This window comes from Lithobates pipiens, unplaced genomic scaffold, assembly GCF_037356315.1.
Source record: "Lithobates pipiens isolate NorthernLeopardFrog02 unplaced genomic scaffold, aLitPip1_a1.2 Scaffold_13, whole genome shotgun sequence".
Lineage (NCBI taxonomy): Eukaryota > Metazoa > Chordata > Amphibia > Anura > Ranidae > Lithobates > Lithobates pipiens.
Genome location: NW_027507718.1, coordinates 538,574,693 through 538,598,967, shown reverse-complemented (window position 1 = coordinate 538,598,967; position 24,275 = coordinate 538,574,693). Strand labels below are relative to the sequence as shown.

At 49.2% G+C, this 24,275-nt stretch overlaps 1 protein-coding gene across 1 annotated transcript in view; it reads left to right on the top strand.

Moving 5' to 3' along the window:
• Positions 1 to 24,275, top strand: part of RTKN (rhotekin) — a 155,132-nt gene that overhangs the window by 80,825 nt on the left and 50,032 nt on the right. Inside the window, exons 3-8 of the mRNA XM_077478267.1 lie at positions 9,413 to 9,474; positions 13,241 to 13,294; positions 13,691 to 13,808; positions 17,618 to 17,830; positions 22,256 to 22,350; positions 22,698 to 22,804. Coding sequence (XP_077334393.1) covers positions 9,413 to 9,474; positions 13,241 to 13,294; positions 13,691 to 13,808; positions 17,618 to 17,830; positions 22,256 to 22,350; positions 22,698 to 22,804 — 649 coding nt within the window. The remainder of the gene's footprint in view (positions 1 to 9,412; positions 9,475 to 13,240; positions 13,295 to 13,690; positions 13,809 to 17,617; positions 17,831 to 22,255; positions 22,351 to 22,697; positions 22,805 to 24,275) is intronic.

Here is a 24,275-nt window from a genome sequence, read left to right as displayed (position 1 = left end):
CACCCCCTTACATCAGAGTGTCCCATCACCACCCCCTTACATCAGAGTGTCCCATCACCACCCCCTTACATCAGAGTGTCCCATCACCAGCCCCCTTACATCAGAGCATCCCATCACCAGCCCCCTTACATCAGAGCATCCCATCACCAGCCCCCTTACATCAGAGTGGCCCACTGAGCCATTGGCCCACCGGGAAACTCCCGGTAGTCCCAATGGCCAGTACATGCCTGGGCTATAGAGGTATCCTGGAAAGACATTGCGATCTGGAATGGTCAGAGGGATCTGGGAGGTACAGAAGGAATTGCAAGGGGCAGAGGGATCTGGGAAAGACAAAATGATATTAGGAAGATCCCAGGGATCCGTGAGGAACAAAGAGATCCAGAAGAAATCAAAAATTTACAAATGGGGTTTTGGGGAGACAAAGAGATCTCAGAGAGAGACAGAGGGATCTGGGAGGTAGAGAGGGATCTGCATAAGTCAAAGGGGACCTGGGAGGAACAGAAGGGTCTAGGAAGGACAGAAGGATCCAAGTGGAACTGAAAGATCCAGAAGGAACAGAGGAATCGAACATGGACAAAGGAGTTTTGGGTGTTGGAAGGCACAGGAGATCTCAGAGATAGAGGGATCTAAGAGGTTCCCGGGGGATTGAAGAGAGACAGAGGGATCTAGAAAGGACAGATCCAGGAGGAACAACGAGTTTCAGAAAGAATAGAGAAATCCAAAAGGGACAGAGGGATATGGGAGGCAACGAGATCTCAGAGGAATAAAGGGAACTGAGAGAGATAGAGAGGGATCCTGGAGGGACAAAGGGATCGGAGAGACAGAGGATCCAAGGATGAAAGAGAAAGGGATCTCAGAAGGACCAAAGAATCCAGAAAGTATAGATGGATTTAAGAATGATAGAGGTATCCTGGAAAGATATTGGGATCTAGAACGGTCAGATGGATCTGGGAGGTACTGAAGGAATTGCAAGGAGCAGAGGAATCTGGAAGGGACAAAGAGATCCAGTAGGGATAGAGAAATAAAACATGGACAACTGGGGTTTTGGGGGTTGATGGGCAAAGAGATATCAGAGGGATAAATGGGAACTCGGAGGCATAGAGGAATCTAGAAGGTACAGAGAGACTGGATAGAGAAGGAGGAATCTAGAAGGTACAGAGGGATCGGATAGAGAAGGAGGAATCTAGAAGGTACAGAGGGATCGGATAGAGAAGGAGGAATCTAGAAGGTACAGAGGGATCGGATAGAGAAGGAGGAATCTAGAAGGTACAGAGGGATCGGATAGAGAAGGAGGAATCTAGAAGGTACAGAGGGATCGGATAGAGAAGGAGGAATCTAGAAGGTACAGAGGGATCGGATAGAGAAGGAGGAATCTAGAAGGTACAGAGGGATCGGATAGAGAAGGAGGAATCTAGAAGGTACAGAGGGATCGGATAGAGAAGGAGGAATCTAGAAGGTACAGAGGGATCGGATAGAGAAGGAGGAATCTAGAAGGTACATAGGGATCGGATAGAGAAGGAGGAATCTAGGAGGTACAGAGAGATTGGATAGAGAAGGAAGAATCTAGAAGGTACAGAGGGATCGGATAGAGAAGGAGGAATCTAGAAGGTACAGAGGGATCGGATAGAGAAGGAGGAATCTAGAAGGTACAGAGGGATCGGATAGAGAAGGAGGAATCTAGAAGGTACAGAGGGATCGGATAGAGAAGGAGGAATCTAGAAGGTACAGAGGGATCGGATAGAGAAGGAGGAATCTAGAAGGTACAGAGAGATCGGATAGAGAAGGAGGAATCTAGAAGGTACAGAGGGATCGGATAGAGAAGGAGGAATCTAGAAGGTACAGAGGGATCGGATAGAGAAGGAGGAATCTAGGAGGTACAGAGGGATCGGATAGAGAAGGAGGAATCTAGGAGGTACAGAGGGATCGGATAGAGAAGGAGGAATCTAGAAGGTACAGAGGGATCGGATAGAGAAGGAGGAATCTAGAAGGTACAGAGGGATCGGATAGAGAAGGAGGAATCTAGGAGGTACAGAGGGATCGGATAGAGAAGGAGGAATCTAGAAGGTACAGAGGGATCGGATAGAGAAGGAGGAATCTAGGAGGTACAGAGGGATCGGATAGAGAAGGAGGAATCTAGAAGGTACAGAGGGATCGGATAGAGAAGGAGGAATCTAGAAGGTACAGAGGGATCGGATAGAGAAGGAGGAATCTAGAAGGTACAGAGGGATCGGATAGAGAAGGAGGAATCTAGAAGGTACAGAGGGATCGGATAGAGAAGGAGGAATCTAGAAGGTACAGAGAGATCGGATAGAGAAGGAGGAATCTAGAAGGTACAGAGGGATCGGATAGAGAAGGAGGAATCTAGAAGGTACAGAGGGATCGGATAGAGAAGGAGGAATCTAGAAGGTACAGAGGGATCGGATAGAGAAGGAGGAATCTAGAAGGTACAGAGGGATCGGATAGAGAAGGAGGAATCTAGAAGGTACAGAGGGATCGGATAGAGAAGGAGGAATCTAGGAGGTACAGAGGGATCGGATAGAGAAGGAGGAATCTAGGAGGTACAGAGGGACCGGATAGAGAAGGAGGAATCTAGGAGGTACAGAGGGATCGGATAGAGAAGGAGGAATCTAGGAGGTACAGAGGGATCGGATAGAGAAGGAGGAATCTAGAAGGTACAGAGGGATCGGATAGAGAAGGATGAATCTAGGAGGTACAGAGGGATCGGATAGAGAAGGAGGAATCTAGGAGGTACAGAGGGACCGGATAGAGAAGGAGGAATCTAGGAGGTACAGAGGGATCGGATAGAGAAGGAGGAATCTAGGAGGTACAGAGGGATCGGATAGAGAAGGAGGAATCTAGAAGGTACAGAGGGATCGGATAGAGAAGGAGGAATCTAGAAGGTACAGAGGGATCGGATAGAGAAGGAGGAATCTAGGAGGTACAGAGGGACCGGATAGAGAAGGAGGAATCTAGGAGGTACAGAGGGATCGGATAGAGAAGGAGGAATCTAGAAGGTACAGAGGGATCGGATAGAGAAGGAGGAATCTAGGAGGTACAGAGGGATCGGATAGAGAAGGAGGAATCTAGGAGGTACAGAGGGATCGGATAGAGAAGGAGGAATCTAGAAGGTACAGAGGGACCGGATAGAGAAGGAGGAATCTAGGAGGTACAGAGGGAATGGATAGAGAAGGAGGAATCTAGAAGGTACAGAGAGATCGGATAGAGAAGGAGGAATCTAGGAGGTACAGAGGGATCGGATAGAGAAGGAGGAATCTAGAAGGTACAGAGGGATCGGATAGAGAAGGAGGAATCTAGGAGGTACAGAGGGATCGGATAGAGAAGGAGGAATCTAGAAGGTACAGAGAGATCGGATAGAGAAGGAGGAATCTAGAAGGTACAGAGGGATCGGATAGAGAAGGAGGAATCTAGAAGGTACAGAGGGATCGGATAGAGAAGGAGGAATCTAGGAGGTACAGAGGGATCGGATAGAGAAGGAGGAATCTAGAAGGTACAGAGAGATCGGATAGAGAAGGAGGAATCTAGGAGGTACAGAGGGATCGGATAGAGAAGGAGGAATCTAGGAGGTACAGAGGGATCGGATAGAGAAGGAGGAATCTAGGAGGTACAGAGGGATCGGATAGAGAAGGAGGAATCTAGAAGGTACAGAGGGATCGGATAGAGAAGGAGGAATCTAGAAGGTACAGAGAGATCGGATAGAGAAAGAGGAATCTAGGAGGTACAGAGGGATCGGATAGAGAAGGAGGAATCTAGGAGGTACAGAGGGATCGGATAGAGAAGGAGGAATCTAGAAGGTACAGAGAGATCGGATAGAGAAAGAGGAATCTAGGAGGTACAGAGGGATCGGATAGAGAAGGAGGAATCTAGGAGGTACAGAGGGATCGGATAGAGAAGGAGGAATCTAGGAGGTACAGAGGGATCGGATAGAGAAGGAGGAATCTAGGAGGTACAGAGGGATCGGATAGAGAAGGAGGAATCTAGAAGGTACAGAGGGATCGGATAGAGAAGGAGGAATCTAGAAGGTACAGAGGGATCGGATAGAGAAGGAGGAATCTAGGAGGTACAGAGGGATCGGATAGAGAAGGAGGAATCTAGGAGGTACAGAGGGATCGGATAGAGAAGGAGGAATCTAGGAGGTACAGAGGGATCGGATAGAGAAGGAGGAATCTAGGAGGTACAGAGGGATCGGATAGAGAAGGAGGAATCTAGGAGGTACAGAGGGATCTGACAGAGACAGAGGGATCAGAAGGAGACAGAGAGATCTAGGAGATGCAGAGGGATCTGACAGAGACAGGGATTTGCATGGGACAGCGGGATCTGGGAGCAACATAAGGGCTTAGAAAAGACAGAGGGATCCAAGCTGAACAAAGAAACTCAGAAGAGATAGAGAAATCGAAACTGGACTGTTTTTTGGGGGGTTGAGGGGCAAAAAAATCTCAGCGGGATAAAGGTAACTGAGAGAGAAAAGGATCTAAGAGGTGCTGGGGGACTGGAGTGAGACAGAGGGATTCTGGAGGGACAGGTGGATCATAGAGAGAAGGATCAGCGGGAGACCTGAAGATCCAGAGGGATTGAAGACAGAGGGATCCTGGAGGCACATTGAGATCTGGAATAGAGTTACAACAAGGTAAGAGGGATCTTGGAGGACAGAGAGATCCAAGAAGAACAAAAAGATCGAGAAGGAAAGGAGGAACCCAGGAGGGACAGAGCAATTCAGGAAGCAAAGAGATTTTAAAGAGGGATAAAGGGACCTGAGAAGATCTTGGGGGACAGAGGGATTCAGGAGGTACAGAGGGATCTACGACAGGCCGAGAGATCTGGGAGAGACAGAAGAATTGAGGAATGACAGAGGGATTCTGGAGGGACAGAGCAATTCGTGAGGCAGAGAGATCTAATGCCGCGTAGACACAACCTGACTTTTCGAGGGACTAGATCCGACGGTCTTCCCGACGGACTTTCCGAATGAGCGGACTTGGCCACACACAATCACACCAAAGTCCGACGGATTGGAACGTGATGACGTACGACGGGACTAGAATAAGGAAGTTCATAGCCAGTAGCCAATAGCTGCCCTCGCGTCGGTTTTCATCCGTCGGACCGGCACACACACGAGCGGATTTCTCGGTAGGAACTGGGTCCGGCGGAGTTCCAGGGAAAAAATTTTAAACATGTTCCATTTCAAAAGTCCGTCAGATTTTTTGGACAGTAAAGATCCGATGAAGCCCCCCACACCATCGAATTGTCCGACGGATTCGCTCTGTCGCACCTTTGCTGTCGAAAAAAGTCTGGTCGTGTGTACGCGGCATTAGAGGGGGGATAAAAGGAACGGAGAAAGACAGACAGATCTTGGAGGGACAGGAGGATTGGAGAGGGATAGAGTGATTTGGAATGGATAGAAGGATTTTAGGGATCAATGGGGGTTACAGGGTTCCGGGGGGGGGGTCAGAGATATCTCCATTGGAAGATTTCCATTCTATTCCCAGTGATAAGTGATTTCCCATCATTTTCTGTCTCTGTGACACCATGACAAGTAGAGAGGGTGTCTCTTCAGAGCGGGGACAAAGACAGGAAGTGACCTGTGTGCAGGGAAATACTTCCCCTCAATGGATGTTATCAGGCCTCTCAGCCCCATGTATCTGTTGTGGGATTAGCAGGCAGGAAGTGAGCTGTGTGCAGGGAAATACTTCCCCTCAATGGATGTTATCAGGCCTCTCAGCCCCATGTATCTGTTGTGGGATTAGCAGGCAGGAAGTGAGCTGTGCGCTGGAAAATACTTCCCCTCAATGCCTGAAATATCTCACTATAGATTTCTACAGCTACATAGGTGTCATTTCTGGACAATTCATTCAATATATAAGACCTGTGTCTCTCTTCCCCTCTCCTCTCCTTTGCATTCCCCTCTTCTTCCCTCTGCTCTCCTCTCCAATCTCCTCTCTATTCCCCCTCTCCTTCCCTCTCTTCTCAATTCCCCTCTCCCTCTCTTTCCTATTCCCCTCTTCTTCTCTCCATCCCCCTCTCCTTCTCTTCTCTTTTCCCCTCTCTTCCCTCTGCTCGCCTCTCCCCTCCTCTCCTCTCCCTTACTCTCCATTCCCCTCTCCTCTCCTCAATCTATTTCTCCTATCCATTCCCCTCCCCTTTCCTCTCCTCTCTTCTCCCCATTCCTTCTCCTCTCTATTTCCTCTCCATTCCTCTCCCCTCTTCTCTCCATTTCCCTCCCCTCTTCTCTCCACTCCCCTCTCCTCTCCACTCCACTCCCCTCCCCTGTCCTCTCTGTTCTCCTCCCCTCCCCTCCCCTCTCCTCTCTGTTATCCTCCCCTCCCCTCTCCTCTCTGTTCTCCTCCCCTCCCCTCTCCTCTCCATTCCCCTCCCCTCTCCTCTCCTCTCTTCTCCCCATTCCTTCTCCTCTCTATTTCCTCTCCATTCCTCTCCCCTCTTCTCTCCGTTTCCCTCCCCTCTTCTCTCCACTCCCCTCCCCTCTCCTCTCCACTCCACTCCCCTCCCCTCTCCTCTCTGTTCTCCTCCCCTCCCCTCTCCTCTCTGTTATCCTCCCCTCCCCTCTCCGCCCCCCCCCTCCTCTCCCTTTCTCTCCCCTCCCCTCTCCTCTCCCTTTCCCTCCCCTCTCCTCTCTGTTCTCCTCCCCTCCCCTCCCCTCTCCTCTCTGTTATCCTCCCCTCCCCTCTCCTCTCTGTTCTCCTCCCCTCCCCTCTCCTCTCCATTCCCCTCCCCTCTCCTCTCCCTATCCCTCCCCTCTCCTCTCTGTTCTCCTCCCCTCCCCTCCCCTCTCCTCTCTGTTATCCTCCCCTCCCCTCTCCTCTCTGTTCTCCTCCCCTCCCCTCTCCTCTCCATTCCCCTCCCCTCTCCTCTCCGTCCCCCCCCCTCTCCTCTCCCTTTCCCTCCCCTCTCCATTCTCCTTCCCTCTCCTCTCCCTTTCCCTCCCCCCTCCTCCTTCCTATCTTTCACCTCCCCATCTCCTTCTCTGTTCCCCTCCCTCCTCCTCCTCTGTTCCCCTCCTCCTCTCTGTTCCATTCCCCTCTCCTCTCATTTCCCCTTCCCCTTCCTCTCTGTTCCCCTCCCCTCTCCTCTCCATTCCCTTCCCTCTCCTCTCCATTCTCCTTCCTCTCCTCTCCCTTCCCACCCCTCCCCTCTCCATTTCCCTCTCATCTCCTCCTCCTCAGGTCTCCTCTCCATTCCCCTCCCCTCCCCTCTCCTCTCCATTCTATGGGCGGATTTCCTGATGCTGACATCAATGGACCATGTCTGTGTAATGTGTTGAAATGGCCACTTGTGATCTCCATCAGAATCCGGGGTGACAACACAGCAGAAGAATGGTAGGACCGGTGCAGAGCATCGTCACCCGACCACCACAAGGACCGTCATGGCGGGATCACCGGGGGATTGTTTGAATGTGAAAAGGTTGAGATATGAAAGGTTATGTAGATAGGTATTTACACACATTCTACCCTGCCAAGGCTCCTCTACACTAAACTATCTGAGCTCCCACCCCACCGAGAGAAGGCCCGCCCCCGAGGAAGCCCCTTCTTCTTAAAGCTGCAGCAGCACCCCTGCAGCACTTTTGTGCTGATCAGCTGGCTGGAGTTTGGATGGGATTGCTCTTCCCATATCCACCTCTCCTGTGCTGGGTATAAAACGATCAGAGCGGCCGCCATGTTCTCCATGGAAGATACACAATATGATGTTCCGCCATGTTCTCCATAGAAGATACAGTGCCTTGCGAAAGTATTCGGCCCCCTTGAACTTTTCAACCTTTTGCCACATTTCAGGCTTCAAACATAAAGATATAAAATTTTAATTTTTTGTGAAGAATCACCAACAAGTGGGACACAATTGTGAAGTGGAACGAAATCTTTTGGATATTTTAAACTTTTTTAGCAAATAAAAAACTGAAAAGTGGGTGCGTGCAAAATGATTCGGCCCCTTTACTTTCAGTGCAGCAAACTCAGTCCAGAAGTTCAGCGAGGATCTCTGAATGATCCAATGTTGTCCCTAAATGACTGATGGTGATAAATAGAATCCACCTGTGTGTAATCAAGTCTCTGTATAAATGCACCTGCTCTGTGATAGTCTCAGGGTTCTGTTGAAAGTGCAGAGAGCATCATGAAGACCAAGGAACACACCAGGCAGGTCCGTAATACTGTTGTGGAGAAGTTTAAAGCCGGATTTGGATACAAAAAGATTTCCCAAGCTTTAAACATCCCAAGGAGCACTGTGCAAGCCATCATTTGAAATGGAAGGAGTATCAGACCACTGCAAATCTACCAAGACCTGGCCGTCCCTCTAAACTTTCAGCTCAGACAAGGAGAAGACTGATCAGAGATGCAGCCAAGAGGCCCATGATCACTCTGGATGAACTGCAGAGGACTACAGCTGAGGTGGGAGAGTCTGTCCATAGGACAACATCAGTCGTACACTGCACAAATCTGCCCTTTATGGAAAAGTGGCAAGAAGAAGCCATTTCTCAAAGATATCCATAAAAAGTCTCGTCTAAAGTTTGCCACAAGCCACCTGGGAGACACACCAAACATGTGCAAGAAGGTGCTCTGGTCACATGAAACCAAAATCCAACTTTTTGCCCACAATGCAAAACGATATGTTTGGTGTAAAAGCAACACAGCTCATCACCCTCAACACACATCCCCACTGTCACACATGGTGGTGGCAGCATCATGGTTTGGCCTGCTTTTCTTCAGCAGGGACAGGGAAGATGGTTAAAATTGAGGGGAAGATGGATGCAGCCAAATACAGGACCATTCTGGATGAAAACCTGTTGGAGTCTGCAAAAGACCTGAAACTGGGACGGAGATTTATCTTCCAACAAGACAATGATCCCAAAGATACAGCAAAATCTACAAAGGAATGGTTCACAAATAAACGTATCCAGGTGTTAGAATGGACAAGTCAAAGTCCAGACCTGAATCCAATCGAGAATCTGTGGAAAGAGCTGAAAACTGCTGTTCACAAACGCTCTCCATCCAACCTCAATGAGCTCCAGCTGTTTTGCAAGGAAGAATGGGCAAGAATTTCAGTCTCTCGATGTGCAAAACTGATAGAGACACCCCAAGCCACTTGCAGCTGTAATCGCAGCAAAAGGTGGCTCTACAAAGTATTAACGCAAGGGGGCCCAATCATTTTGCACGCCCCACTTTTCATTTTTTTATTAGTTAAAAAAGTTTCAAAAATCCAATAGTTTTCTTTCCACTTCACAATTGTGTCCCACTTGTTGGTGATTCTTCACAAAAAATAAACATTTTATATCTTTATGTTTGAAGCCTGAAATGTGGCAAAAGGTTGAAAAGTTCAAGGGGGTGAATACTTTCGCAAGGCACTGTACACAATATGATGTTCCCGTCTTCACTGTGTGATTTGTGTCTTCCAGGCCGTCAGACGGAGGATCGGTGGATGACCGGCTCCCCTGTAAGGGGAAACTCTCCATCTCAGGTCTGTATGTTCTCCATTCTAAGCTTCAATAATATAAATATCATCATCAATAATAATTATATTGTATTTAGAATTACAAATAATAATAATAATAATAATAATAATAATAATAATAATATGCATGTGTATACATTATTAATAATTATTGTGTATTTTTTATTATTATTATAAATACTACTAATAATAAATGTAATATAATAATAAAAATAATAATAAATGTAGCAAAGTCCCGGGTCCCCTCGAGGCCTAATGGTGACCTCCAGAGTCAGGGCCAGCTGATGTCCTTCTATGTAGAGGGGGGTCACAAGGCATGGTGGGGTGTACTGCAAGATGAAAGGCCAGACACATCTAGAATGCAAAAAGAAATGTATTGCCTCTTAAACAGAATGGTAGGAGAGAGGGTTAGGGCCAGGACATCTTTAGGTAGATGCAATGGTAATTGGCAGGCCCTGAGACTTCTATAGGTAGACGGCTATACAGGTGAAGGCCTCCAGCCGCACACCGCTTCTGTATAGGTAGGACCGCTGTCTCCTATGGGAACAAGCTTGTAGTAGTTACTAACGGCAATTGAAGTCAACTATTTGCAACACGAACAGTCCTTAGTTTACCCCACCATCACTCACTGCAGGTCTTCGTCTAACGAGCTCCCAATCTCTCTCACTAGACTTCAGATCCACCAGCCACTGGAGATCCTCCACTTCTAGCACTCAGTATCTTCCTCAAGGGTCACCCTGCCGGGTTCCTGGCTTGGCACTCACAGATACTCTATAAGCTTCACCCCTGTGGACACGCTAGGTCCCTGACTTGGAACTCCAAAAGTGTCCCCTCTGCTGTCCTGCTGGGCCCCTGACTTGGCACTCACTGATGTTTCAAAAGCCTCACCCCCACTTCCCTGCCGGGTTCCTGGCTTGGAACTCACAGATACTCTTCATTCTTCACCCCTGCGGACACGCTAGGTCCCTGACTTGGCACTCACTGATGCTCCACAACACCCCGCTTCCCTGCTGCGTTCCTGGCTTGGAACTCACTGATACTCTTCAAGCTTCACTCCTGTGGACACGCTAGGTCCCTGACTTGGAACACCACAAGCTTCACCCCTGTGGACACATTAGGTCCCTGACTTGGAACACCACAAGCTTCACCCCTGTGGACACATTAGGTCCCTGACTTGGAACACCACAAGCTTCACCCCTGTGGACACGCTAGGTCCCTGACTTGGAACACCACAAGCTTCACCCCTGCGGACACGCTAGGTCCCTGGCTTGGAACTCCACATGCGTCACCTCTGCTGTCCTGTTGGGTCCCTGACTTGGCACTCACTGATGCTCCACAAGCGTCACCCCCGCTTCCCTGCCAGGTTCCTGGCTTGCAACTCACAGATACTCCTCAGGCTTCACCCCTGCAGACACGCTAGGTCCCTGGCTTGGCACTCACTGATGCTCCCCAAGCGTCACCTCTGCGGTAACGCTAGGTCCATAGCTTGGCACTTGCTGTCGCTCCACAAGCATCACCTCTGCTGTCCCGCTGGGTTCCTGACTTGGCACTTGCTGAAGTTTTCCCACTTCTTCACCATCCCCGGCTGGCGAGACGTCTGCTCTGGTACTGGCCCCAGCTTACTCACAGTGGTCTCCGGTAATAAGGTGGATGGTCTCGTAGTGGCGACAGCTTCCCCTTCTACCTCCGACCACAACAGGTTCCCCCGGCTGGCGGAACCGTTACTTCTGGTTGGACTACAAAACCCGCAGTCCCAACCCTACGCTGCTTTTCCTGCTTCTGGATAGGCCCTCAGACAGGCTAGCAGCCAGATGTCCCTGGGATAGGCCTTAGGTTTTCGGGCCTAGTAGCCCGGGGCATTACGACACACGTCCACCCAGACAGCCGTCCGGGTGGCGCAGAAGACCCCCGATCACCTGACTCCACACAAATAAATAGGCTTTCCCAGCAGGCAAAGGGAGCCAAGAAAATCCCTGCCTATTGGATGAGATACCCCATTTATTCATATTATACACCCTTGTCTTATCCAATGTCACCAGCTACCAGGCCACTTAATGACAGAAGAGAGAAGTGCCGCAATTCCAGAATTAGGGGGAAATCCAATTGATCTCCTAACATTTGGCCAAGGCAAATATTGCCTGGCAACTAAATTTAATAGCAGCCCTGCCTAAAAATCAGGGTGCTACATCAATGTAATATACTCCTATATACGAAGACTATTTATAAAGATCGGTGAAATAACTGCTTTACTTGTTTCTGGTTCTCACCGTATAATCCTCACCAAGTGGTGGCGGTAGCTGTAGCCCTGATGAAGGAGGCCAGTTAGTGCCCCTGAAACATGTCAGCTTCACCTAAGAACCCCACCATTAATAAACTCCTTCTGGACTTGTTGGCGCTCTCATCTTCTGAACATGGAGCTTCTGTTCCCAGGATGTAGTATGTGGTCATGGTTTACATTATGTAGGTTCACTGCTCACTAATTACAGGCATCTTCAAAACACATTCTGGATACGTTATGGAAGTCAATGGCCTCACCATCTTGTCTTCTCAACCCTTCCCTGGAGGAAATGTCTCCTCAGACCTGTTCTGGATATGTTACTGAAGATCAGGGCCCCACCCTCTTATCTTCACCACCTTTACCTTGGGAAGGCTTCTTCTCAGACCTATTATTGATACAATACCGAAGTACAGGGCGCCACCATCTTGTCTTCTTGACCTTTGCCTAGAGGAAACTTCTCCCCAGACCTGTTCTGGATACGTTATCAAAGTAGAAGGCCCCACTATATTCTCTTCTCAACCTTTCCTCGAGGGATACTCCTCCTCAGACCTGTTCTGGATACATTATCGAAGTCCAGGGCCCCACCATCTTGTCTTATTGACCCTTTCTTGGTGGACACTTCTCCTCAGACATGTTCTGGATACATTATTGAAGTCCAGGGCCCCACCATCTTGTCTTATTGACCCTTTCTTGGTGGACACTTCTCCTCAGACATGTTCTGGATACATTATTGAAGTCCAGGGCCCCACCATCTTGTCTTATTGACCCTTTCTTGGTGGACACTCCTCCTCAGACCTGTTCTGGATACATTATTGAAGTCCAGGGCCCCACCATCTTGTCTTATTGACCCTTTCTTGGTGGACACTTCGCCCCAGACATGTTCTGGATACATTACTGTAGTACAGGACTCCACCATCTTGATCTTTCGTAGTGGAAAACATCTCCCCAGACCTGTTCTGGTGTATGTTATTGAAGTCAAGGACCCCGCCATCTTGTCGTCTTGACCTTTTTTTTCCTGGTGAACTTCTCTCCAGACTCATTTTGGATACATTATCAAAGTCCAAGGCCTCATCGTCCTGTCTCCCCAACTTTTTCTCCCCAGACCCTTTCTGGATATGTTACCAAAGTCAAGGACCCCACCATCTTGTCTTCCCTATCTTCCCAGACTTCTCCCCAGACCTGTTCTGTGTGTTGTACTAATGTCCAGGGCCATTGTCTTGTTGACATTTCCCTGGGTAAACCTCCCCAGGCCTATTATCTGCATTTACTGACTTAATGTACGTGGGAACACACCAAAACTCCAAGGACAGGAGTACATTCAGGAGTTATAGTAGGAAGATCTTGCTGGTGGAGTGTCCAAGAGAAGTAAGAAGTGGGGAGGGCAACTTTATCACACCAGGCCCCACCCATAAATGAAATACCAACTTAGGTAAACCAGTTCTTTAAGCTAAATGATGTGATGTGTACAATTATATATTATGTATCTCTCTGTAGATCTCCGGATTCCCCTCATGTGGAAGGACAGCGAATACTTCAAGAATAAAGGAGGTGAGTCTATAGCAGTGTTCAGTGCACTTTGTACAGATCACGCCTCCAACACCCAATCACAGACCTACACCCAAAACTCCCCACCCTCATCGAAGTGTCGGAGCTTTACATCTGACCATTGGATGAGTGTATGGGGGTGTCCTCTGTCTGGTCGTCTAATTACATGGAATGAAATATCTCTCGGATCCAGAGGGAGAATTATTGTTATTGTCAGGTAAAGTTGTAACATGTATGGTGTGTTCTGGGCATTGTTTCATTTGGTCACACATTGGTTCATCTTTATGAAGCAGATTAGGAAATTGATCACTCTATGAGCCCTGTGTCCAATAAATGTTCCAAGAGATACCAGACATGTCCCCACACCAGTCTCATCTCCCATCTCTCCGTGTGTTGCAGAGCTCCATCGCTGTGCCGTGTTCTGCGCTCTGCAGATTCGAGGGGAGGTCTGTGACACGGAAATGGTTTTTGTGGATCGAACAGCCACGGATATCTGCTTCGAGAACCCCATTGTCTTGTGAGTATCCAGTATATGGTGTCATAATATCAATGACAGCCAATCCCTACCAGTCTATCCTATGCCTATCAACCTATCACCAATCCTTCCTGTATTACTGCCCAACCTATCATCAATCCTTCCTCTATTACTACCCAACCTATCACCAATCCTTTCTCTATTACTGCCCAACCTATCACCAATCCTTTCTCTATTACTGCCCAACCTATCACCAATCCTTTCTCTATTACTGCCCAACCTATCACCAATCCTTCCAGTATTACTGCCCAACCAATCATCAATCCTTTCTCTATTACTACCCAACCTATCACCAATCTTTCCTTTATTACTGCCCAACCTATCACCAATCCTTCCAGTATTATTACCCAACCTATCACCAATCCTTCCTGCATTACTGCCCAACCTATCACCAATCCTTCCTGCATTACTGCCCAACCTATCACCAATCTTTCCTTTATTACTGCCCAACCTATCACCAATCCTTCCAGTATTATTACCCAACCTATCACCAATCCTTCCAGTATTATTACCCAACCTATCACCAATCCTTCCAGTATTATTACCCAACCTATCACCAATCCTTCCTCTATTACTGCCCAACCTATCACCAATCCTTCCTCTATTACTGCCCAACCTATCACCAATCCTTCCAGTATTACTGCCCAACCTATCACCAATCCTTCCAGTATTACTGCCCAACCTATCACCAATCCTTCCAGTATTATTACCCAACCTATCACCAATCCTTCCTCTATTACTGCCCAACCTATCACCAATCCTTCCAGTATTACTGCCCAACCTATCACCAATCCTTCCAGTATTACTGCCCAACCTATCACCAATCCTTCCAGTATTACAGCCCAACCTATCACCAATCCTTCCAGTATTACTGCCCAACCTATCACCAATCCTTCCAGTATTACTGCCCAACCTATCACCAATCCTTCCAGTATTACTGCCCAACCTATCACCAATCCTTCCTCTATTACTGCCCAACCTATCACCAATCCTTCCAGTATTACTGCCCAACCTATCACCAATCCTTCCTCTATTACAGCCCAACCTATCACCAATCCTTCCAGTATTACTGCCCAACCTATCACCAATCCTTCCTCTATTACTGCCCAACCTATCACCAATCTTTCCTTTATTACTGCCCAACCTATCACCAATCCTTCCAGTATTACTGCCCAACCTATCACCAATCCTTCCAGTATTATTACCCAACCTATCACCAATCCTTCCTCTATTACTGCCCAACCTATCACCAATCCTTCCAGTATTACTGCCCAACCTATCACCAATCCTTCCAGTATTACTGCCCAACCTATCACCAATCCTTCCAGTATTACTGCCCAACCTATCACCAATCCTTCCAGTATTACAGCCCAACCTATCACCAATCCTTCCAGTATTACTGCCCAACCTATCACCAATCCTTCCAGTATTACTGCCCAACCTATCACCAATCCTTCCAGTATTACTGCCCAACCTATCACCAATCCTTCCTCTATTACTGCCCAACCTATCACCAATCCTTCCAGTATTACTGCCCAACCTATCACCAATCCTTCCTCTATTACTGCCCAACCTATCACCAATCCTTCCTCTATTACTGCCCAACCTATCACCAATCCTTCCTCTATTACTGCCCAACCTATCACCAATCCTTCCAGTATTACTGCCCAACCTATCACCAATCCTTCCAGTATTACTGCCCAACCTATCACCAATCCTTCCAGTATTACTGCCCAACCTATCACCAATCCTTCCAGTATTACTGCCCAACCTATCACCAATCCTTCCTCTATTACTGCCCAACCTATCACCAATCCTTCCAGTATTACTGCCCAACCTATCACCAATCCTTCCTCTATTACAGCCCAACCTATCACCAATCCTTCCAGTATTACTGCCCAACCTATCACCAATCCTTCCTCTATTACTGCCAGACCTATCACCAATCTTTCCTTTATTACTGCCCAACCTATCACCAATCCTTCCAGTATTACTGCCCAACCTATCACCAATCCTTCCAGTATTATTACCCAACCTATCACCAATCCTTCCTCTATTACTGCCCAACCTATCACCAATCCTTCCAGTATTACTGCCCAACCTATCACCAATCCTTCCAGTATTACTGCCCAACCTATCACCAATCCTTCCAGTATTACTGCCCAACCTATCACCAATCCTTCCAGTATTACAGCCCAACCTATCACCAATCCTTCCAGTATTACTGCCCAACCTATCACCAATCCTTCCAGTATTACTGCCCAACCTATCACCAATCCTTCCAGTATTACTGCCCAACCTATCACCAATCCTTCCTCTATTACTGCCCAACTTATCACCAATCCTTCCAGTATTACTGCCCAACCTATCACCAATCCTTCCTCTATTACTGCCCAACCTATCACCAATCCTTCCTCTATTACTGCCCAACCTATCACCAATCCTTCCTCTATTACTGCCCAACCTATCACCAATCCTTCCAGTATTACTGCCCAACCTATCACCAATCCTTCCAGTATTACTGCCCAACCTATCACCAATCCTTCCAGTATTACTGCCCAACCTATCACCAATCCTTCCAGTATTACTGCCCAACCTATCACCAATCCTTCCTCTATTACTGCCCAACCTATCACCAATCCTTCCAGTATTACTGCCCAACCTATCACCAATCCTTCCTCTATTACAGCCCAACCTATCACCAATCCTTCCAGTATTACTGCCCAACCTATCACCAATCCTTCCTCTATTACTGCCCAACCTATCACCAATCTTTCCTTTATTACTGCCCAACCTATCACCAATCCTTCCAGTATTACTGCCCAACCTATCACCAATCCTTCCAGTATTATTACCCAACCTATCACCAATCCTTCCTCTATTACTGCCCAACCTATCACCAATCCTTCCAGTATTACTGCCCAACCTATCACCAATCCTTCCAGTATTACTGCCCAACCTATCACCAATCCTTCCAGTATTACAGCCCAACCTATCACCAATCCTTCCAGTATTACTGCCCAACCTATCACCAATCCTTCCAGTATTACTGCCCAACCTATCACCAATCCTTCCAGTATTACTGCCCAACCTATCACCAATCCTTCCTCTATTACTGCCCAACCTATCACCAATCCTTCCAGTATTACTGCCCAACCTATCACCAATCCTTCCTCTATTACTGCCCAACCTATCACCAATCCTTCCTCTATTACTGCCCAACCTATCACCAATCCTTCCTCTATTACTGCCCAACCTATCACCAATCCTTCCAGTATTACTGCCCAACCTATCACCAATCCTTCCAGTATTACTGCCCAACCTATCACCAATCCTTCCAGTATTACTGCCCAACCTATCACCAATCCTTCCAGTATTACAGCCCAACCTATCACCAATCCTTCCAGTATTACTGCCCAACCTATCACCAATCCTTCCAGTATTACTGCCCAACCTATCACCAATCCTTCCAGTATTACTGCCCAACCTATCACCAATCCTTCCTCTATTACTGCCCAACCTATCACCAATCCTTCCAGTATTACTGCCCAACCTATCACCAATCTTTCCTTTATTACTGCACAACTTATCACCAATCCTTCCTCTATTACTGCCCAACCTATCACCAATCCTTTCTCTATTACTGCCCAACCTATCACCAATCCTTTCTCTATTACTGCCCAACCTATCACCAATCCTTCCTCTATTACTGCCCAATCTTGCCTCACAGTTTTACTCAGCCCTTTCTTTTGCTCCCTCTATTACTGTTGTGTTTTTCCTTTTCTCTCCAGCTCGGACGTGGAGCCAGGTTTTGAGCTCAGTCTCCAGCTGTACAGCTGTGCTGTGGATGAGGACTTTTCTCTGTCTGGGACCCCCAGGAGACTGTCCACCAAACTGAGCAACTCCCTGGGTCGGACATCGGGTCGGAGGGTACGAGCCGCCATGGAAGGAGCATGCAGCAATGGAGGAGGAAGCCCCATCCTTCTACCTGTCCCCAGTGTCCCGTGAGTTACCATTACTGGCCAGAACTGAGGTCATTGTACAAGATACTCAAGTACTCTGCTGTTAGTACACAAGGTCAGATCTGCTTGGGGTGCATGTTTACCCTTATGGAGGAGGTGGATCTATCACACATCCTCAGCTCTGACCCAATCCTGGGGAAGCTGGAAAAAAGTATCACAAAGAGCCACTTGCTCATCCCTGTGAGAGCAGAGCCTCCCTTTGTTTGCCTTTACACTTACCCGAGGGTCGTTGGTGGAAACGACCATGATTATGGCCAATAGTTACTATAGCTTGACAAATTTGATCTATTGTTGGATTAAACTTGATATGAATTCATGCACACTCCATACGGGAATAGACCCTTGGTGGATAGGTTCTGAAATGAGCAAACAAAAGATGGTAGCACTGTATCATAACCAGCCAATGGAGAATTGTGTTATCACACTAACATGCTGAGAATAGGCCAATGTAACTGACTCCCGGAGAAGCCACTACACCTTAGTGGAGGTTCCTGCTTTATCGAATAGTGACCTGCCCTGAAGCTCCACCTACACACTCACCAGCCATCCAGTAGCAACAATCAAACACACTTCAAGGCCCCCCGTCCTATTGTGAGAAATGTGTTGGCTGACATGTTTAGGGAGAGGGGGATAGAGGTACAGAATACTTAAGAACATCAAAAATATATCAGACGTTCTTCTGGCAATAATAGAAATAGGGCAGTTGATTTTCACTACTGTAGAAACATTCTTCCATTAATATCCCACATCAGAGTTGGTAATGGCGGCTCCAGTGCTTTAGTGGCAGCTTCCCAGCTACAGACATTCTTTTAAGAGCAACACAACAAATTGGTGGCCCTAGATTCTTCTGTTACAGCCTCCCAAATGACAGTGGAGCCTTTATTGGTGGCCTTTACATACTGCAGTAGGAACTGGTCTTCAAGCTTCGTGAGAGCAACCATACATAGCCAAGAAGGTCTCCATCGCATGTCTATCTGGCAGCAGCTTCCCCTAAGCTCTCCTGGACAACCTTCATCAAAGCAGATGACTTTGAAGACACATTTTACTGGTAGCCACCTTCTTGCCTAGCACAGGCCACTTCAAGTTCTTTAGGACTAGGTTCCGGCCCCAGGTAAAGACATTTGCAGAGCTTTACTCCCCCCACAGGCAACAGGCCAGAGAGGCAAGGACTGGACCCTTCACACACACATCCGCTCCAAGCAAAGCCTGGGAGGGAAGGCCCTCTGGTCTCACGTCATAATTAGGGAAAGCTTTGGAGGGAAGAAACAATGATTCCACATTGTCTCCAGACAAAGCCTAGGAGAGTAGAACATCTGGCCTCACGTCCTCTCGAGGCAAAGCCGGGAGGGAAGGCCCTCTGGACTCACATAGTCTTTAGGCAAACCTTGATAGGGAAGGACCTCTGGTCTCACATTGTGTCCAAGTAAAGCCTGGGAGGGAAAGAATGCTGTACTTGTGTTGTCTCCAGGTAAGTAAAGCTTGGGTGGGAAGGACCACTCGACTCATCTTCTCCAGGCAAAGCCCTTGATTTAAGGACCCTTCCAGTTGAAGGGTTTCCGTTTAATTATTTTTTCTATTGGTGGAACCAGATGGACTTGTGCTTTTTTTAACCTACAGTATGTAACTATAACACAATACATTGCATCTTCTTATTCTACTGGAGAACATGCCCGAGAAGCAGGCAGAAGCAAACAATATCCCAGACTTAGGAGAAACCTAATGATCCCAGATAGCAATAATATAGATCAGGATGACTACAACCTAACTGCAAACACTATCCGTACTTGGACCCCTCCTATTTATGCTCTATACCTCTTCCCTGGGACAGTTGATAACCTCCTATAGCCTCCAATACCACCTCTATGCCGACGACACCCAGATCTACCCCTCCACTCCTCAACTTACCCCCTCAATCTCCTCACAGATCTCAAACTTCCCGAATGACATCTCGGTATTGGATTTCACACCACTTCCTCCAACTCAATCTTTCTAAAACTGAGTTTGTTATATTTCGTCCTTCCCTCCCCCCCCCCCCCCCCCCATGACTTTACCATTAAGATCAACAAAACAACCATTGGTGCCTCCACACATGGCGGGGTCCTGGGTGTAATCCTTGACTCTGACCTCTCCTCCTCCCCACATCCAATCACTGGCTAAATCCTGCCGCCTTCACCTCCGCAACATCTCCAGAATTCCACCTTCCTGACTGATGACCCCACAAAGCAACTTCTTCACTCCGCGATTATTTCCCACCTTGACTACGGCAACTCTCTCCTTAATGGCCGACCCTTACACAGGCTCCTCCCCCCTTCAGTCTATTATGAATTCTGCTGCTAGATTCAGACCTTACTAACCAATCCATGACTGCCGTCCCCTCTCTGCCAATCCCTTCACTGGCTTCCCCTCCCCCACCGTATAAAAATTCAAAATGCTAACGACAACATACAAGGCCATCCACAACATCCGCCCCGATCTACATCACCAACCTCATCTGCAGATATCGCCCAAATCGTCCCCCTCCGCTCCTCCCAGGACCTCCTGATCTCTAGCTCCCTTGTTACCTCCTCCCATGGTCGCCTTCAGGACTTCTCCAGAGCCTCTCCCATCCTCTGGAACTCCCTGCCCCGGTATATCTGATCAGCCCCTAACCTGTCCACCTCCAGGACTTCACCAGGGCCTCTCTCATCCTCTGGACCTCCCAGCCCCGGTATATCTGATCAGCCCCTAACCTGTCCGCCTCCAGAGCCTCTCCCATCCTCTGGAACTCCCTGCCCCGGTATATCCGATTAGCCCCTACCCTGTCCGCCTCCAGAGCCTCTCCCATCCTCTGGAACTCCCTGCCCCGGTATATCCGATTAGCCCCTACCCTGTCCGCCTCCAGAGCCTCTCCCATCCTCTGGAACTCCCTGCCCCGGTATATCCGATTAGCCCCTAACCTGTCCGCCTCCAGGACTTCACCAGGGCCTCTCTCATCCTCTGGACCTCCCAGCCCCGGTATATCTGATCAGCCCCTAACCTGTCCGCCTCCAGAGCCTCTCCCATCCTCTGGAACTCCCTGCCCCGGTATATCCGATTAGCCCCTACCCTGTCCGCCTCCAGAGCCTCTCCCATCCTCTGGAACTCCCTGCCCCGGTATATCCGATCAGCCCCTAACCTGTCCACCTCCAGGACTTCACCAGGGCCTCTCTCATCCTCTGGACCTCCCAGCCCCGGTATATCTGATCAGCCCCTAACCTGTCCGCCTCCAGAGCCTCTCCCATCCTCTGGAACTCCCTGCCCCGGTATATCCGATTAGCCCCTAACCTGTCCACCTCCAGGACTTCACCAGGGCCTCTCTCATCCTCTGGACCTCCCAGCCCTGGTATATCTGATCAGCCCCTAACCTGTCCGCCTCCAGAGCCTCTCCCATCCTCTGGAACTCCCTGCCCCGGTATATCCGATTAGCCCCTAACCTGTCCACCTCCAGGACTTCACCAGGGCCTCTCTCATCCTCTGGAACTCCCTGCCCCGGTATATCCGTTTAGCCCCTAACCTGTCCACCTCCAGAGCCTCTCCCATCCTCTGGAACTCCCTGCCCCGGTATATCCGATCAGCCCCTAACCTGTCCACCTCCAGGACTTCACCAGGGCCTCTCTCATCCTCTGGACCTCCCAGCCCCGGTATATCCGATCAGCCCCTACCCTGTCCGCCTCCAGAGCCTCTCCCATCCTCTGGAACTCCCTGCCCCGGTCTATCTGATCAGCCCCTAACCTGTCCACCTCCAGGACTTCACCAGGGCCTCTCTCATCCTCTGGACCTCCCAGCCCCGGTATATCTGATCAGCCCCTAACCTGTCCGCCTCCAGAGCCTCTCCCATCCTCTGGAACTCCCTGCCCCAGTATATATCCGATCAGCCCCTACCCTGTCCACCTTTAGGAGATCCCTTAAAACTCACTTATTCAGGGAAGCCTATCCCACACCCACCTAACAACTGTCCCCGAGACACCCCCATGAAATCATTCCCTGCATCTATTACCTTTGTACCACCACCCTCTCCTTTTAGAACGTAAGCTCTACGAGCCGGGCCCTCCTGTCCCTTCTGTATTGAACTGTATTGTAATTGTGCTGTCCCCCTCTACATTGTAAAGTGCTGCGTAAACTGTTGGCGCTATATAAATCCTGTATAATAATAATAATAATATAATAAAAACGCTAAATTTAGCCTGGGGACACTCCTGCTCGAGTCGGAACCTTATACTCTTAATATGTCACATGCAGAAAGTCAACGTTTTGGGGTCTTTAAAAGGCCCCTCTCTATTATTATTATTATTGGTGGGGGATTTCAGGTCATGTTTCATGCCGGGGGACAGGAGGATATATCATCTATATATCTGGAATGTTCTGTATGTTTCCTCTCTTGTGTTTCAGGGGTCCAAAGTTCCTGCTGCTGGCCCACACCAAGCTGACTCTGGCTGATGTCCAGGATGGCTTCCGCACCCACGACCTCACCATGAACAGTTCAGGTGAATCACCAAAGCTGCCAAACGGAATTTGTTATTGAGGGTTGGAGGAAAGGAGATTTTAGTACAACGACCCCATATTAGATGTATCATTTGTAGGAACGTCCCCACAGTCTCTGGTGGGGAATGATGAGAATGATGGGTATTTGAGGAATGATGAGAGCGCCCCCTTGTGGGGAATGGTGAGAATGATGAATAACTGAGGAACAATGAAGGGCGCCTTTCTGTAGAAAATGATGGTAATATACATACAATGTATACAGCAGTATATTGCAGTGGTATCAGGGTGTATAGTGTGTGTGTGTACACAGTATATAACAGTATATTATAGATTCCTCTTTGTGTTGTAGATGAGAGCTCGTGTTGGCTGCCGCTGTACGGAAGTGTGTGCTGCCGCCTGACCGCACAGCCCGACTGTATGAACCAAGACATGATATCCGGGTATCTGCAGATCCAGGTGAGAGATCCGGGGGGGTGATGATACTCTCCTCCGGGGGTGATGATACTCTCCTCCGGGGGGTGATGATACTCTCCTCCGGGGGTGATGATACTCTCCTCCGGGGGGTGATGATACTCTCCTCCGGGGGGTGATGATACTCTCCTCTGGGGGGTGATGATACTCTCCTCCGGGGGTGATGATACTCTCCTCCGGGGGTGATGATACTCTCCTCCGGGGGTGATGATACTCTCCTCCGGGGGGTGATGATACTCTCCTCCGGGGGGGTGATGATACTCTCCTCCGGGGGTGATGATACTCTCCTCCGGGGGTGATGATACTCTCCTCCGGGGGGTGATGATACTCTCCTCCGGGGGGGTGATGATACTCTCCTCCAGGGGTGATGATACTCTCCTCCGGGGGTGATGATACTCTCCTCCGGAGGGTGATGATACTCTCCTCCGGGGGGTGATGATACTCTCCTCCGGGGGGGTGATGATACTCTCCTCCGGGGGGGTGATGATACTCTCCTCCGGGGGGGTGATGATACTCTCCTCCGGGGGGGTGATGATACTCTCCTCCGGGGGGTGATGATACTCTCCTCCGGGGGGTGATGATACTCTCCTCCGGGGGGTGATGATACTCTCCTCCGGGGGGTGATGATACTCTCCTCCGGGGGGTGATGATACTCTCCTCCGGGGGGTGATGATACTCTCCTCCGGGGGTGATGATACTCTCCTCCGGGGGTGATGATACTCTCCTCTGGGGGTGATGATTGATACTCTCCTCCGGGGGGGTGATGATACTCTCCTCCAGAGGGTGATGATACTCTCCTCCGGGGGGTGAGGATACTCTCCTCCGGGGGGGTGATGATACTCTCCTCCGGGGGGGTTATGATACTCTCCTCCGGGGGGGTTATGATACTCTCCTCCGGGGGGTGATGATACTCTCCTCCGGGGCTGAAGATACTCTCCTCCGGGGGGGTGATGATACTCTCCTCCGGGGGGTGATGATACTCTCCTCCGGGGGGTGATGATACTCTCCTCCGGGGGGTGATGATACTCTCCTCCGGGGGGGTTATGATACTCTCCTCCGGGGGGGTTATGATACTCTCCTCCGGGGGGTGATGATACTCTCCTCCGGGGGGTGATGATACTCTCCTCCGGGGGGGTTATGATACTCTCCTCCGGGGGGGTTATGATACTCTCCTCCGGGGGTGATGATACTCTCCTCCGGGGGTGATGATACTCTCCTCCGGGGGTGATGATACTCTCCTCCGGGGGTGATGATACTCTCCTCTGGGGGTGATGATTGATACTCTCCTCCGGGGGGGTGATGATACTCTCCTCCAGAGGGTGATGATACTCTCCTCCGGGGGGTGAGGATACTCTCCTCCGGGGGGGTGATGATACTCTCCTCCGGGGGGGTTATGATACTCTCCTCCGGGGGGGTTATGATACTCTCCTCCGGGGGGTGATGATACTCTCCTCCG